This window comes from Rhinopithecus roxellana, chromosome 10 (assembly GCF_007565055.1).
Source record: "Rhinopithecus roxellana isolate Shanxi Qingling chromosome 10, ASM756505v1, whole genome shotgun sequence".
NCBI lineage: Eukaryota > Metazoa > Chordata > Mammalia > Primates > Cercopithecidae > Rhinopithecus > Rhinopithecus roxellana.
In genome coordinates this window covers 103,167,728-103,184,336 of record NC_044558.1, presented here as the reverse complement: position 1 = coordinate 103,184,336, position 16,609 = coordinate 103,167,728, and the positions used below count along the sequence as shown (strand labels likewise).

Here is a 16,609-nt window from a genome sequence, read left to right as displayed (position 1 = left end):
TTGTGAAATGAGTGCAGTTTCCCTTTTTTCCCCCAAATGTATATTTGGAAAGTCATATTGAAAAGCCGATCTTTTCCTCACTGATCTTCAATGCCAGCTCAGACATAAAACAAGTTTCCTTTTATGCATGGCTCTTCCTGGGATCTTTATTCTTTTATTGGAAAATTTGTGCCAGTCTGTATTGATGCCACACTGTCTTTCTTACTGTAGCTTTATAATAGTTTTCGATGTCTGGTCAGGTAAGTTCTCTGCCTTGCTCTGCGTTGGGAGGATCTTGTCTGTTTGGCGACTATTTCAGATCCGTGCTAGAAGCAGCTCATCAAGCTTCACAGAAAAACCTATTGGGAATTTTGATTAGAATTTAATTGCACTAATGGATGCTTTGTGAGAATTGCCATCTTTATGAAGTTCAGCCTTTCCAGTCTAGGGTCAAAATATAGTTCTCCCTTCACCTAGGTCTTCCTAAATAGCTTTCCATGAAATTTGATGATTGTGTCCCTTTTGTTAGATTTAATTCTAGGTACTATATATTTTTAAAAGTTGTGCCAAGTGGTATATTTTCTAAAATTATATTTTAAATTATATTTATATTTTAAATATATTGCTGGTATGTGTCAGTGCAGTCGATTTTGTTTCTCTTATACTCAGCAACTTTTCTTTTTTTTTTTTGAGACGGAGTCTCGCTCTGTCGCCCAGGCTGGAGTGCAGTGGCCGGATCTCAGCTCACTGCAAGCTCCGCCTCCCGGGTTTACGCCATTCTCCTGCCTCAGCCTCCTGAGTAGCTGGGACTACAGGCGCCCGCCACCTCGCCCGGCTAGTTTTTTGTATTTTTAGTAGAGACGGGGTTTCACCGTGTTAGCCAGGATGGTCTCGATCTCCTGACCTTGTGATCCGCCCGTCTCGGCCTCCCAAAGTGCTGGGATTACAGGCTTGAGCCACTGCGCCCAGCCAACTTTTCTGAACTCTGTTCATTAATTCTTTGCGTACAGTCTTGTATGCAAAGTCTTTGTATACTTCTCTGAAGAAATTCCTTTATAATCCTTGTTCCTTTTATACTACCTTTTCTTGCCATTTTGTGCTTGGTAGGACTTTCAGTAAAGTGTTGAGTTCATGCTAGTGGTGGACAACTTTGGCTTTTTCTTACTTTGAAAGGGAACACTTTCGGTAGAAAGGCAGAGTGTTAGAGTGTTGAGTCATAATTGCATGGTTCAAACCTAGTGTTTGTTGCCTCCTAACCCCATGGCCTCGGTCAGGTTGTCTAAGCTCTCCGTGGTGTTTTTCTCCGTTGTAAAGGGGATGACCAGGGTTGTTCTGAGGATCTACAGTGTGTGGAAGCCTTGGCCTGGCGTGTCCTGTGGCGTGCTCTTCACTGCTGCTCTCGGGATGGCTATGATGATACCTTTAGTGTTTCCAGAATGGACATGGTGTATAGGGTTTTTGTAAATATTTTTATGAGATTAATGGAGTTCGTATCTACTCTTCAGTGTTTCTGTTGTAGATGGGTATTGCATGCTTTGTTTGCTTGTTTTGACAGAGTCTTACTTTGTCGCCTAGGCTGAGTGCAGTGGCGTGATCTCAGCTCACTGCAACCTCCGCCTCTTGGGTTCAAGCGATTCTCCTGCCTCAGCCTCCTCAGTAGCTGGGATTATAGGCGCACCTGTCACCACACCTGGCTGTTTTTTAATATTTTTAGTAGAGACAGGGTTTTGCCATGTTGTCCAGACTGGTCTCCAACTCCTCACCTCAGGTGATCCGTCCACCTTAGCCTCCCAAAGTGCTGGGGTTACAGGTGTGAGCCACCGCGCCTGGCCCTCGTACATTAAATTGAGGAGTATGACTTTTTCTTTTCTTCATAGTCAATTTCGATAGTCACATTTTCTAAGAATTTATTTCATCTAAATGTTAACATTTATTGGCATACGTTGTCAATAACTTCTCCTTACAGCGTTTCCGATCTTGGCTACGTTTGCACACATGTCCCTTCTTTCCCCTAATACTGTGTATTCAAGCCTCTCAGTTTTCTTCATGGTCTTGTCAAAAGTTTGTCAGTTTTCTTTCTTTTTTTTTTTTTTACCTGACGCCAGTGTATTGTCTTCTGTTTTGTTTCTGCTCTTAGTATTTCTTTTTTAAAAACATCTTTTTCTGAGTTTTTAACTTGGATGACTAACTTACTAATTTTCATTAGGTCATTAATAGAAACATTTAAGGGTCTGAATTTTTCTGTAATACTGCTTTAGCTGAATATCATGTTTATTATTCAGTTTTAAATATTTTCTGATTTCCCCTATATATATTTTTTGTTGACTCATGAGTTATTTAGAAGGATGTTTCTTAATTTCCAAACAATACAGGGTTTTCGATATATATTTTTACTATTATTCTACATTAATTGCATTTTGATCAGACAGTGGATTTATGGGATTCTCACTGATCTGGATTTTGTTGAGGTGGGTTTTGAATGGACCAGTTTATAAACATTCCATCCATGCTTTAAAACAACATGAATTCATCAGGTTATGGTACCGTTTTCTCTCTGAGTCCACCAGGTAGAACTTGTTGATTGCATTGTCCAGTTCGTCTTATCCTTACGATTTTTGTCTTCTTGCTCTATCAATTACGGAGAGAAGTAGGTTAACATTTTCATTATGATAATGAGTACCTATTTCTCCTTAAGTTTCTGTCAAGTTTTCATTTTATGTGTTTTGAGGCTATGTTAGTATGTGCATATATAGATTTAGAATTGTTATCCTGTTACTTCATTTTTACTTGGTTCTAGATAATGTTACCCCATCTGTTTTCTATTTGATGAATTCTCTTTAAAGCTCTTCCTAGTCTTTTGTTAACCCATTGATTAAGTGTTAAATTCCAGTTACCAGTGTGTTTTAAGACATTCCCAATGGTTTTTTAGAAAACCTACATGAAATTTTAAAATTATCTCTTGCTGTGTATTCACACTTTCAGTCTTCTTTTTTATTTCTTCAGATATAAAATTTTATAATCTGTGCCTGATAATTGCATGGGTGACGTTTTTGCAGGTCTGATTCTGCTGTCATTTATGAATCCTGGTTTCTGCTGATGGTACATTGTTTCCTAGTGTACTTTGTGATTTTTGACAATTTATTGGAACTTTATTGTGGCAGTTATTTTAGGCCTGACACTGAGGGAGTGTCCTCTAGAGGGAGTTTCTGTTAACTTCTAATCTGTGTTCTTTTATAAAGCATGTCTCTTGTAAACAGCATGTAGTTGGTCTTCTCTGCCCTCCAGTTTATTCTAACATCCCTGTGTCTCTAAATTGGAGTGTTTAGTACATTTGTATTAAATTTAAGCCTGTTCTATTAATAATTGGGCCTAGATCTATCATAATTTAACAATTTATTTTGTGTTTTCTCACCTGTTCTTTAGTCATCTCTTTCTGGTTAAAGCATCAGTCAAGTATTTAGTTACTTCATTTCCTCTTCTCTGTTAGCTTTCTGTGTTCTTGTTGCGATGGCTATCTGATCGTGGTGTGTGTTCTTGACTTACTAGATTACCTGTTAAATCAGCGCTGTATACTGTATACTCTCTCTGGGACAGAGTTTAGGAGCAGCCTTGCTGGGTGGTTGTGGCGTAGGTCTCCTGTGAAGATGGTTTTCAGAAGGCTTGATGTGGCAGGCTGGAGAATGCCATTCCAGGCTGGTTCATTCTGCCAGCTGATGGGCTCTGTGGCATGCTGAGGGCGGGTTTAGTGTCCTCCTGACCTGGGGCTGGTGTCTCAGAGCAAGTATCCATGTGGTAGCAGGATAGACACTGTAGTATCTTTTATAACTGAGTCTTGGAAGTCACATGCTGTCATTCTCCCAGATGGTGGTCACATCGGTCAGGTCAGGTCAGTGTGGGAGAGGCCAGGAGTAAACTGCAGGAGGTGGGTTCTTGGGCATCCTATTGTCTTTATGGTGTCGACCTGAATCCATGAACAGAGCCTCTCGTTGGGTCAAGGCTTCTTTCATGGTCTTCAGGAGCTTGTTAGAGCTTTCTTCACAGAGATGTGGTGCATTTTTGAAAGTTTAATTGTTAAGTATATTTAACTCTTCATATCCATGGGTTTCAGATCTATGAATTTGATCAACTACAGATAGAAAATATTTACCAAAAACAAAGCAAAACAGTAAAAAATAATAATACAGCTGGGTGTGGTGGCTCACACCTGTAATCCTGGCTACTTGGGAGACTGAGGCAGGATGATCACTTGAGCCCAGGAGTTCAAGTTCAGCCTGGACAACATAGTAAGACCCCATCTCTAAAAAAACAAACCAACAAAACAAACCAAACAGCCAACCAGAAAAACCCCCAAACCAAATAAGCCAAAATAACAGCACAACAATTACAAAAAGGATACAAAAAAAAGTGTAAAAACTATTTATATAGCATTCACATTGTATTAGGTATTATAAGTACCCTAGAGATGATTTAAAATATATGAGAGGATGTGTATAGGTTACGTGCAAATATGCATTACTTTATATAAGGGACTTGAGCATCCTTGGATTGTGGTATCCGAGAGGGTCCTTGGAACCAACTCCTCAAGGATTCTGAGGGACGACTGTATTTAATTTTCTGTCTAAATGAGTTTTTTTTTTCTTCTATTGCATTTTCTAACTCATTTATCTGTGTGGAGGCTGATTTCTGTGTATTGTTTGTTCTGAGACACCTTACAGAATTCTCTTGTTATTGGAAGTTTCCGGTTGTTTGGCTTGTTTTTCCTACTTATATATAGCGTCATATGCTGTAGTGGTGCAGCCCAGCATTTTGCTCTGGAAGCATCAGACAGACAGGAAAGGTGAAGAACCTTGTTAGGAACACCATGGACACACCACCTGGATTCCACAGCCAACACTTACTTTCACTGGGCTCCATTACATCTATGTCCATCAAGCCAGTGTGGCGAATGTTTAACATCCTGAGCAAATGAATTCAAAGGGTGTTTTGCTAGTCCCAAATGGGCAGTGCCTTCAGCGTGGTCCTTGTAGGGTGCTTGTCCATGGCATTTGTTGTTTTGACTCAACAGTCTTTATTCGACATAAAATATAGATGCAGACAAGCTCACATATCACGAGTACACAGCCCAACTAAAGTCTTTTCCCCTGTTAGATCTACCACTGTGTGAACATTCTTTGAACAGAAATCTGGGTTCACATTTCTGTCATTCCTCTGGATAGACTCACTAAAGGGGGAAACGATGGGGTTGAGGGCATTGGATTCCACAGCCCTTTAGCTTTCCGTGTTGATTTCCAGAAAAATCCAGCCAGTTTACGCCATTGTCAGCAGCAAGTGAGAGTACCTAATTCATAACAGTTTCCCAGTGTTATGATTTTAAGATGGTTGATAATTCGATACTAAACACATTGTGCACTGATTTCCAGGGATGATCAATGAAAAAGTGTTTCATTGCCCTTTATACTTTTGTGTATGTAACAGCTTCATATCCTTTGCCCATTGTGATTGGGGATTTAATGTGTGGTTTTTTTTTAAGCAATTAGGGTGAGTGTTTTTTTAAAAAAAGCCTAACTATGTTTTATCATACTTTTTAACATTTTTGCTTTTTATTTTTTACTTTGATATTTTATATTTTTATATATCTTCTTCATCAGTTATTTCCTATCAGTGGTGTTCCTTTTTTACATTTTTATTTATTTGTCTATACTGTTACTGTTCATTTATTTTTATTTTATTTTATTTTATTTTATTTTTGAGACGGAGTTTTGCTCTGCTGCCCAGGCTGGAGTGCAGTGGCTGGATCTCAGCTCACTGCAAGCTCCGCCTCCTGGGTTTACACCATTCTCCTGCCTCAGCCTCCCGAGTAGCTGGGACTATAGGCGCCCGCCACCACGCCCGGCTAGTTTTTTGTATTTTTTAGTAGAGACGAGGTTTCACCGTGTTAGCCAGGATGGTCTCGATCTCCTGACCTCATGATCCGCCCGTCTCGGCCTCCCAAAGTGCTGGGATTACAGGCTTGAGCCACCGCGCCCGGCCTGTTCATTTAGATTATTTCAGGTATTTTAAATCTTTTGTGAATACGGTTGAGTTTCTTTCAAAGATTCTCATCTTTATAGAGAAAATATTTTATACATTTTTTAATTTGCATAAATTTCAGGGGTGCAAGTTCAGTGCTGCCCCCTGGCTGTACTGTGTAGTGGTGAAGTCTGGGTCTCTGGTATGTCATGACCCAAACGTGTGCTGCGCCTACTGAGTAATTTCTCGTCATTCCCCTTGCATGCCCCAACGAAATAGTTTACACCTTTTATCAGTAATGGGCAACCATTTTACTTTTTAGAAAAAACAAGTGTGCTTTTAGACAATGTAATCTTTTTCCAAGGAGTGATCTAAAGCCGGAAAAAGGAATACATGTGAGAGGAAACCCCTTGCCCTTCTTACTGTGGTTCTCCTGGCCGCTGCTTCTTCCCAATTCAATTGACAGTTGTTATAAAGTAACAGCCCTTCTGCCCTCAACCCTCTGCAGCTGAGCTGCCCCTCCTGGACCTGATGAAGCTGTACGAAGGCGCCTTCCTGCCGAGTTCTCAGTGGCCCCGGCCGAAGCCTGATGGGGAGGACACGAGCGGAGAGGAAGGTGCGCTACCAGCCTTTGGAAGAATTCAGGGTTAAAAGCAGAAGCCGGAATACTTTACAGACAAAGACTTAAAATAAGATTTAGAAAATTTCTTTTAGTTTGATAAAATAAAAAATTAGAAATATTTAATAAGTATCTTTATGTTGAATAGAATTTTGTTACATTCTGTGCTTTTATTAACCTGGCACAGCTATTGGAACACTTGATCATGTTGTGAAGTAAAATATTTTTCTCTAGATTTATAAACATCATTGTTTTATGGACCTAGATAGCATGTTTATTCAGGCTGTGCTGTGTTTGTTTAACACTATCAGTTTTGGGTAGTTTATTTTACTTATTAGACTTTCTAAACAGATGCACAGAGCATACCAGAAAAGGTCTGCTTTTCCTGCTCTCATTCCTGTTCTTGGGACAGTTAGACTCCTGCATACAAGTTGGGGAGGGGCCCACAGGAGCCCTGGGAAGATCAGGCCTTTCCTGACCGCACACTGCTAGCAGGACCAGAGGAAGGAGTGGCGGGTTTGGTCTCCTCCCGGTTTCCCACATTTGGGAAAGCATTCTGCTTTTTTGTTTCTTGGTGATAGAGGGAAGATCCCTAAACCCTGAAACACTTACATGTATCTCTCTGTGATACCAGCTCCTGATTGCTATGGAGACATTTTCCAAAATACCAGACTATTTGGGGCAAATTATACTCTTGGAGGGCTTTCCGGAATGGTCCTTGGTTTGATAGTTTCATAAGAATTCTCACCCATTTATCCAGATAGCATTGTTAGATATTTTGAATTACAAATAAAAAGTTATTGCCTAATTCTGTATTTGAAGTAGTTGGAATCTATAAACTTTTTCCTGTTTTAAAAAAGTTTAGATGTATAAAGCCCTCTCAGCAGCCCCCACTTCTCTGTTTTATTGTTGTTACAGATGTGGATGACTGTCCAGGCGACAGGGAGAGTCGCAAGGACTTGGTTCTCATTGACTCACTTTTCATCATGGATCAGTTCAAAGCTGCCGAGAGGATGAATGTCGGGAAGCCAAATGCCAAGGACATTGCGGACGTCACTGCGGTGGCTGAAGCCATCCTGCCCAAGGGCAGTGCTCGGGTCACAACCTCGGTGAGGCGCTGAGCTTTTCAAGTGTAGGATGGGCCTTTGAGAGACAGAGCACATAGCTTAGTCATGAGAAAAGCTTTTCCTCTTCCCAGTGAAGTGCTCTATCCCAACTGCAGAGTTGTCAGAAAAAGCAATTCTTCATGTGCCTGTAGTCCCAGCTACTCAGGAGGATGAGGCAGGAGGATTGCTTCAGCCCAGATGTTCAGGTGTTGAACACCAGCTTGGGTGACATAGTGAGACTTGGTCTCCAAAAGAAGCAATTCTTCCTCTTCCTGTTTTCTGTAGATCATTTTTGTGGCTTTCTAATCGGTTTATAGTGTGACTGTTGGTTTCAGTTTTTAGAAAAAGTTTGGGTGATTGTTTTGACCAGCAGCCACTCTTTGATCTGTTCATCGCTGCAGGTCAAGTTTAATGCTCCGCCTCTATTGTACGGGGCTCTCAGAGATTATCAGAAGATTGGCCTGGACTGGCTGGCCAAGCTCTACAGGAAGAATCTCAATGGCATATTGGCAGATGAAGCTGGACTGGGTAAAACAGTGCAGATCATTGCTTTTTTTGCCCACCTAGCTTGTAACGAAGGTAAGAGTTTGCTAGTTTTTTGAATAATACCTATTTGCTAAGACTTACCCATAGGCCAGTGTGTTTGATGGGAGTGTGGGGACTTGGCCGTCTTATCTACTTCTTTGCTTCCTGTCCTTTGACCTGAGCAAATTGAGGGCTCAGAAGTATTCATTCTATGAATGAGTAAAAAACTAGTTCACAGTTAACATCCAGTAACTATTAGTGAAAATCTAATACAATGCAGAGACTCATCAGGCTATGACTGAACCTTGTGACTCCAGGGTCAGGTCACCGTGCGGTGTGTGGGCAGCAGAGCAGGTGGTCCACTTCCCTTGCTGCTTCTAGACTGGCATGAACCCCGCTGTTGGGCTCTCAGCTGCGTGGGGTGGTTTGTGGCACGCATCCTGGCTCACTGTATCCTTTTTGTGTTACTATGTGCACGCCTCCCCTTGTCCCTCTTGCTGGATTTCACCTGTCAGTGGGGCAGCGTTTCCGATCCACTGCTTGGGTTCCTTAGGGAACGGGCCTGGGTACCCTGTGTGGGCTCAGCCTCTGCATGGCAGCCCCACCTGGTTCTTCACCCTCTTGACACTTCTGACTGGCACACAGCTTGTGTAGGCCCTCTGGCCTCCTTTCCAGTCTTTAGAGGCAGCTCCCTGTTCACTCCGCTTCCTCTCTTGGCTTTTAGGTCAGGTGCCCACCTTAGTCTCCTGCTCTGTGCCTAGCTGCAGAAGAAGGTGTGACTTGTGTCTCTAACACAGGACAAGGGTTTCACTGTTCTTGCTCTTGTAAGAGAAGTGTTCAGTAAACATCTTGGAATGTGGTTCCCACTGTATGTTCCAGACTTAAAGCAGGCTTTGCTATTCCTGCAGAGAAGAGGGGACGTGGCCTCGTCTTCACATTTGAGCTTTGAAAGTAAAGATAGGCCGGGTGCGCTGGCTCAAGCCTGTAATCCCAGCACTTTGGGAGGCCGAGACGGGTGGATCACAAGGTCAGGAGATGGAGACCATCCCGGCTAACACCGTGGAACCCCATCTCTACTAAAAAATACAAAAAACTAGCCGGGCGAGGTGGCGGGCGCCTGTAGTCCCAGCTACTCGGGAGGCTGAGGCAGGAGAATGGCGTGAACCCGGGAGACGGAGCTTGCAGTGAGCTGAGATCCGGCCACTGCGCTCCAGCCTGGGCGACAGAGCGAGACTCCGTCTCAAAAAAAAAGTTGGACATGTTTAAATTAGGAGGGTCAGCTTAGGGAAGTGATGACCCCATGGGTGCTCTGACTGAAGGCTGTGTGAAAAGAAATGGAACACAGTGGAATTGCAGTGAGGGTCTCAGTCCAAGTAGTTTAAGGAGAGAGAGGCAGGGCTGAGGGTCCCTTCACCTCCGGAGAGGGTTCTTTTTTTTTTTTTTTTTGAGATGGAGTTTCACTCTCGTTGCCCAGGCTGGGGTGTAATGGTGTGATCTCGGCTCACTGCAGCCTCCGCCTTCTGGGTTCAAGTGATTCTCCTGCCTCAGCCTCACAAGTAGCTGGGACTACAAGCACTTGCCACCATGCCCGGCTAATTTTTTAAAAATTTTTGGTAGAGACAGGGTTTCATGTTGCCCAGGCTGGTCTGGAACTCCTGAGCTCAAGTGATCCACCCATCTCAGCCTCCCGGAGTGCTGGGATTACAGGCATGAGCCACCATGCCTGGCTCTTTTTTTTTTTTTTTTTTAAGGCACTGTTGCCCAGGCTGGATTGGAGTGGCATGATCAGGGCTCACTGCAGCCCTGACTTCCCAGACGCAAGTCATCCTCTCACCTGAGCCCTCCTTAGGAGGCTCAGGTGGGAAGATCGCTGTGACTGAACAAAAAACTGGCTAATTTTTGTATTTTTGATAGAGATAGGGTTTTGCCATGTTGCCAGGTTGGTCTTGAACTCCTGGGCTCAAGCAATCGTGCCTTGGCTGCCCAAAGTGGTGGGATTACAGGCATGAGCCATTATGCCCAGCCTGAAAGTAGCCTGTGCTTCTAAAACTAGGGGATTGTATTTTGTCAGTTGAACAGATGAGTGAATCATTCAGCATTCATTCATCTGCTCCTTACGTGATGGCTGTCACAGACCCCAGGCACTTTTCTAGGTCCTGAGGGTGCAGCCCTGCTTTCAGGAACCCCACACTGGTACAGATGAACCTTGAAATGGACTGATGACCCAGCATAGTGACAGGATCCTGGCCAGCTGGAGCAAGGTCTCAGGGAGATGGGGCACTGGGGGTGGGGGCTGCAAGTGCAGCTGACATCCAGGAACAGCACTGAGGCCAGTGTGAGGGCAAGAGGGTGTGAGGGGACGGTGGGGGATGAGTATAGAAAGATGGGGGTCAACCACGATAGAGGCCTAGCAAGCACTGGAGCTGATGTGGCTTTGCCTTAGTGTGTGGTCTGCATCAGTGCAGGTGCTGGTACAGGTGTCTGCCCAGGCTAGAGAGCAGTGGTGTGATCCTGGCTCACTGAAGCCTCAGCCTCCTGGGCTCAAGTGATTGATCCTCCTGCCTCAGCTTCCCAAGTAGCTGGGAGTACAGGTATATGCCACCATACCTGGCTAATTTTTTTTTTTTTTTTAAATTTTTATTTTTTTTTTTTTTGAGATGGAGTCTCCCTCTGTCGCCCAGGCTGGAGTGCAGTGGCCGGATCTCAGCTCACTGCAAGCTCCTCCTTCCGGGTTATGCCATTCTCCTGCCTCAACCTCCCAAGTAGCTGGGACTACAGGCACCGCCACCACGCCCGGCTAATTTTTTGTATTTTTAGTAGAGACGGGGTTTCACTGTGTTAGCCAGGATGGTCTCGATCTCCTGACCTCGTGATCTGCCCGTCTCAGCCTCCCAAAGTGTTGGAATTACAGGCGTGAGCCACCGTGCCTGGCTAATTTTTTTTTTTTTTTTTTTTTTTGAAGAGGTGAGGTCTTACTATGTTATCCAGGCTGGTCTCGAACTTCTGGCCTCAAAAGATCCTCCTGTCTTGGCTTCCCAAAGTGTTGGGATTACAGAGATTGTCTTGGCTTCCCAAAGTGCTGGGATTACAGAGATTACAGCTGTGAGCCACTGTGCCTAGCCAGCTTTTCTTTTCTTCTTCTTTTTTTTTTAATCTTGTTTTTCACTGGGGTTTAAAATACCATCTGGATTTGATTTGTGTTTACTTACTCCTTGGGTTGTGTCTTTTTCTTTTTTTTTTTTTTTTTTGAGGTGGAGTTTTGCTTTGTTGCCCAGGCTGGATGAATTGCAGTGGCATGATCTCAGCTCACTGCAACCTCCGCCTCCCAGGTTCAAGCGAATCTCCTGCCTCAGCCTCCTGAGTATTTGGGATTACAGGCGCACACCACCACACGCAGCTAATTTTTGTATTTTTAGTAGAGACGGGGTTTCACCATATTTGTCATGCTGGTCTTGAATTCCTGACCTCGTGATCTGCCTGCCTCAGCCTCCAAAAGTGCTGTGATTACAGGCGTGAGCATCCGCGCCCAGCCGGTTGTGTCTTTTAAAGAGTTTATTGTCCTGTTATATTTTTTTCTTTGTGACATTTCTGTTCATATTCTTTATTTATTTTTCTATTGGGTGGTTCTTTTCCAGGATCAGCAGGAATGCTTTGCGTATTAGCAGTAATGGCTATAGATGGATGTGTTGTAAATACTTGTTAGTCTACTAAGTCTGTCTTGTAACTTGGTTTATGTTTCATTTATAGCACAGAAGTTGAAATTCATATGTATTCTTCTAATAATCTTTAAAAACCTTAGTGTTCTCGCCAGGCTCAGTGACTCTTGGGAGGGCAAGGCAGGCGGGTCACCTGAGGTCAGGAGTTTGAGACCAGCCTGGCCAACATGGTGACACCCCATCTCTACTAAAAATACAAAAATTTAGCTGGGCATGGTGGTGTGCGCTTCCAATCCCAGTTACACAGGAGGCTGAGGTAGGAGAATCGCTTGAACCTGGGAGGCAGAGGTTGCAGTGAGCCGAGATTGTGCCGTTGGACTCCAGCCTGGGTGACAAGAGCAAAACTCCATCTTAAAAAAAAAAATCATAGTTTTCTGAAGAAGGAAATTTGAAACAATGTATTTTAGGATGGTTTGGATGTGCCCTAACTAAAGCTTGGGAAGCAGTGATGGGCACAAACCCTTGGCTGACAAAACACAATTTAGACGCCTGCTGCATGGTCGCCTGGCTTGTGGGAAGGACTTGAGCAGGGTCTGGGGCTCTCTTCGTCTGCGAGTCTGCTTTCTAAGTGTTGCTCGTTCCCCCGGACTCTTGGAGGAGCTCACGGCGGTTTGAATGAACACCAGGGTGTTCTTGGGGCCGCTCATTCAACGTGTGTCTGCTGAGGCCTCCTCTGAGCCAGGCTTGTTGCGTGTGCAGCAGCACCCTGGGGGCCAAGGAGCAGCTTCTGGGCGGTGTGCTGGCTCCAGACGAATGCACTTGTTTCCCCCAAGTCTGCCTCAGTCGTGTGGTGGTTCATGTCACACGTACTCATACTGAGGAAGCATCTCTGGTCAGACACAGTGCTAGGTGCTTGGACATGACAGATACTTTGACGTGGAAAATTCTGTTTTTTCCTTTGTAGGTAATTGGGGCCCCCATCTTGTTGTTGTGAGAAGTTGTAACATAATCAAGTGGGAGCTTGAATTGAAACGTTGGTGTCCCGGGCTCAAAATCCTCTCATATATTGGCAGCCACAGAGAACTCAAAGCAAAGAGACAGGTATTTTGTTTTAAACATAAAGCTAAACAGAAAGCCATCTTAATTTTTATAAAAGACACATTAAAAAATGTGAAGACATGCTTACTAATGTAATTATTAAAAATCACTCATTCATGAGTTAACAAAACTTTATGTTGTTCCCCTTGAAAGCATAGACAATACCGCCTCGGCCTGGCCTGTTCCCTGCGAGAAGGGCCCCACACTCGCAGGCCCAGGTGTGCACAGAGCTCAGTGTCATTGCCCAGAAAGTGGGACAGTTTCCTCCGGAAATGGTCTTCTCTGGGGCAGTGCGGCACTTTTCCCTGGAGGCCCTGCTGACTTCCACAGGCACAGAGGAGAAGCTGGGTGCCGCCAGATCTGAATTTAAAACCCATAGAAACATTTGCACAACATGCCTAATAGATAACAGTTTCTGGAACAAATTTTAACTTACTAAAAATTTTTCTCTGCCCTATAGTTTCTAGTACTAGGTCACTAAAGGTAGATTCATCACAGTTTTCCATTGAGTAGAACATTTTGGACCATTAGACGACATTGTGTTGAGTAGTGTTTACTGAAAAAGTGAGCTTTCAGTAGTATTTTCTTTTTTACTATTTTAGTCTGTTTTTGGTGTTATTACAAAATATCACAGACTGGGTAATTTGTAAGTATAGACATTTATTTCTCACAGTTCTGGAGGCTGTGAAGTCCAAGATACAGATGCCAGCAGATTTAGTGTCTGGTGAGGGCCTGGTTTCCGCATCCCAGATAGGGCCTTGCTGCTGCATGTTTTGGAGGGCACATGGCGGAAGGGATGGAAGGGCAAAAGGCTCCAAGCTGGTTCCCTCCAGCCCTTTCATACTGCACAAGTTCATCCTTGAGAGCAGGGAAGTGTCCACTTCTTAATACTACCACCATGGGCGTTAGATTTCAACATGAATTTTGGAGGGAACACATTCAAGCCATAGTACTGTGTCTGGCTTTTAGTTTGTTTTGAGAAAGCGTATAATGCAGTCAGTTGCAATACAGATGTTGACATCTCTTATTTTTCTGAGCACACTTCCCCTTGTTTTGATTAGATACTAGAAGAGCTCGCCCTGCTTCAGGATCCTCTGCTATAATCTCAGTATTTTCCAAATGGTAATTGTCAGCGCCTGCAGAATAGCTTCTTAATTTGTCAACGAAACTGCTTTAGACCCCTAGAGGAAGAGATAAAAACATAAACGCAGCCATTTTCTGTGCGGTAATAGCAAGTTATTAAAAAAGCGAGTAGAATTATAGGTGGGAACGGAGTCACTGGGTGGAGAGCTTTGGGAAGCGTGTGTCCTCAAGGTGGTTTTGGAAGACAGTGGAGTGCGAAGGCACTGAGCCATCCTCTCTGTGCTGCAGGAGTGGGCCGAACCCAACAGCTTCCACGTCTGCATCACGTCCTACACGCAGTTCTTCCGGGGCTTCACCGCCTTCACACGAGTGCGCTGGAAGTGTCTGGTCATTGATGAGATGCAGCGTGTGAAAGGGATGACCGAGAGGCACTGGGAAGCGGTTTTCACCCTGCAGAGGTCTGTGTGTTACGTGCTTGTCATTGAGTGTTCTTTGCTATTGATGTAAAAGGTTCTCTTGAAGAAATCTGCGTAATTGCAGACACAAAAAATGGCCTTTGAGCTAGAGAATTGCTTTTCATCTTCATCCCAGCATGTGGGCCAGAAAGCCCCAGAGCTGGGTAAATGCAGCCCCCCTTTTCAGTCATGCGCACGTTGACATTCACGGTGTCAAATAACTGTCCCTTTTCTCACACATTGTCAGTGAAGACGCTGCTGCATCCAGCCCCGTGGCTGTAGAATTCCAGTGTTGTCTCTTGTCCTGTTTGCAGCCAACAGCGCCTGCTTCTGATCGACTCGCCACTGCACAATACCTTCCTGGAGCTCTGGACCATGGTGCACTTCCTGGTCCCAGGGATCTCCAGACCCTACCTGAGCTCCCCTCTGAGGGCCCCCAGTGAAGAGAGCCAAGATTACTACCATAAGGTGGTCATAAGGTTACACAGGGTAGGTTGGGCTCTGCCATTTCAGCTCAGTGATTAAACATGTGTATGCCTCATTGTAAACGTGTTACAGCAGCATTTTTGGAAAGAAAACAGTAAACAGTTTTTTATTTTCAGGTGACACAGCCATTTATTTTGAGGAGAACTAAGAGAGATGTGGAAAAGCAACTGACAAAGAAATATGAGCATGTTTTGAAGTGTCGCCTTTCTAACCGACAAAAAGCCTTATACGAGGATGTTATCCTACAACCCGGGTGAGTGTGGACTCTGGGCATGTGCCCCCTTTGCTGTCCCTGCCTGTGAGGGACAGAGGCCCTTTCTGTGGCCTCAGCAGAAAGCTCCTTTCTGTAAGGATTGGGACTCTGGAGCTGGAGGCCGAGGTGCCCTCTTGGGGGCAGCAGACTCTGCGGCCTCAGGTGTTTCCAGCTGTTTCAGGCTGGAAACTGCTGTACTTCCTGTCTCAGAAGCCCCACTCCTGTGTAGTTGCCCACGTGTAGGGTGGTGTCCTGGTGCTGCTCTCTGTGTTGTCCAGAGAATTCTGTGAATTTTAGTTTCCATTCATCTGGGAGAGACGATGATTGAGCAGCTCGCCTTCCCACAGCCAGCCTGGAGGCCCCAGAACTTGGGTCAGTTGGGTCTTCTGCTGGTCACAGGTGGCACGCTGCTCTCTGCGGCGCAATGAGTGGGGTGTTGCATGGGGTGGAATGCGCCATGCAACGCACACCATGTGATGGCTGGCTGCTGTGCCTCTGGCAGGGACACGCTGGTGCCAGAAGCTGTGCCCCTCGAGTTGACACAGTGTGGGGCCCCCCTTGATCCTCTGAGGTCGTCAGATGTGCATGGTTTTGGTCTGTCTGGCTTCCCAGTTTTCTGAGTTTAGATGAAAGAAACACAAAAAACCCTGGAAATCAAGTTTTGGAGTATTTGAAATTTATCTGTGCTTAGTCATCACAACTCAGTCTCTGCTGGGGGTGTGGCTATGAGGCAGTGCTGCAGGGTTACCCCTACCCTGTGCCACCTCAGTGCCCTCACAGGCCACAGTCAGACACACTGGATCAGCGACCCCACTCCTCCACCAGCCATGTGCTCATGTGCTCCCCTCCTTGTGGGGAGACGACATGGGGACCCTGGTGAGGTGCTGTGGCGGGAGCAGATGCCAGGCGATCGTGTGAGTGCACTCCATGGCCATGGGCACAGCAGACTGTGGTTTGCGGAGACTAGGGGTGAGGCCATGTTAGCCACACACACACACCCCCCACCCCTTGTCCTGGGTCTCCCTCTCTGTGCCTCATCCTCTGCTCTGCAGCCCGAGGGCATGCACTCAGGGGCTTGCCAGGGTTCTGTGCATGTGTACGTGGCGCCTGGGCACCCTCTAGAGGAGGGTGACTGTGAATGCAGCTTAAACCTGGTGAGTGAAGATTTCAGGAGGGAAGGTAAGTGTGCATGATGACTGTGGAATTTCTCAGTCCTTCACAAATGACACAGTACAACCATCCTTTCTCCAAGAGGCGGGGCAGCGGAGCAGCACCTCACTCCACGCCGTTAGTGGCGAGACTCTCCAGGCATTGTAGAAACTTTGTATGCGTAGACAGAA

At 45.1% G+C, this 16,609-nt stretch overlaps 1 protein-coding gene across 10 annotated transcripts in view; it reads left to right on the top strand.

Moving 5' to 3' along the window:
- EP400 (E1A binding protein p400) overlaps positions 1-16,609 on the top strand; it is a 135,002-nt gene that overhangs the window by 53,804 nt on the left and 64,589 nt on the right. For all 10 annotated transcript variants that reach the window (XM_030939898.1, XM_030939893.1, XM_030939896.1 and 7 more), the window contains 7 exons: positions 6,497-6,604; positions 7,526-7,716; positions 8,115-8,292; positions 12,859-12,995; positions 14,364-14,533; positions 14,845-15,019; positions 15,133-15,269. In XM_030939898.1, the coding sequence (XP_030795758.1) occupies positions 6,497-6,604; positions 7,526-7,716; positions 8,115-8,292; positions 12,859-12,995; positions 14,364-14,533; positions 14,845-15,019; positions 15,133-15,269 (1,096 nt within the window). The remainder of the gene's footprint in view (positions 1-6,496; positions 6,605-7,525; positions 7,717-8,114; positions 8,293-12,858; positions 12,996-14,363; positions 14,534-14,844; positions 15,020-15,132; positions 15,270-16,609) is intronic.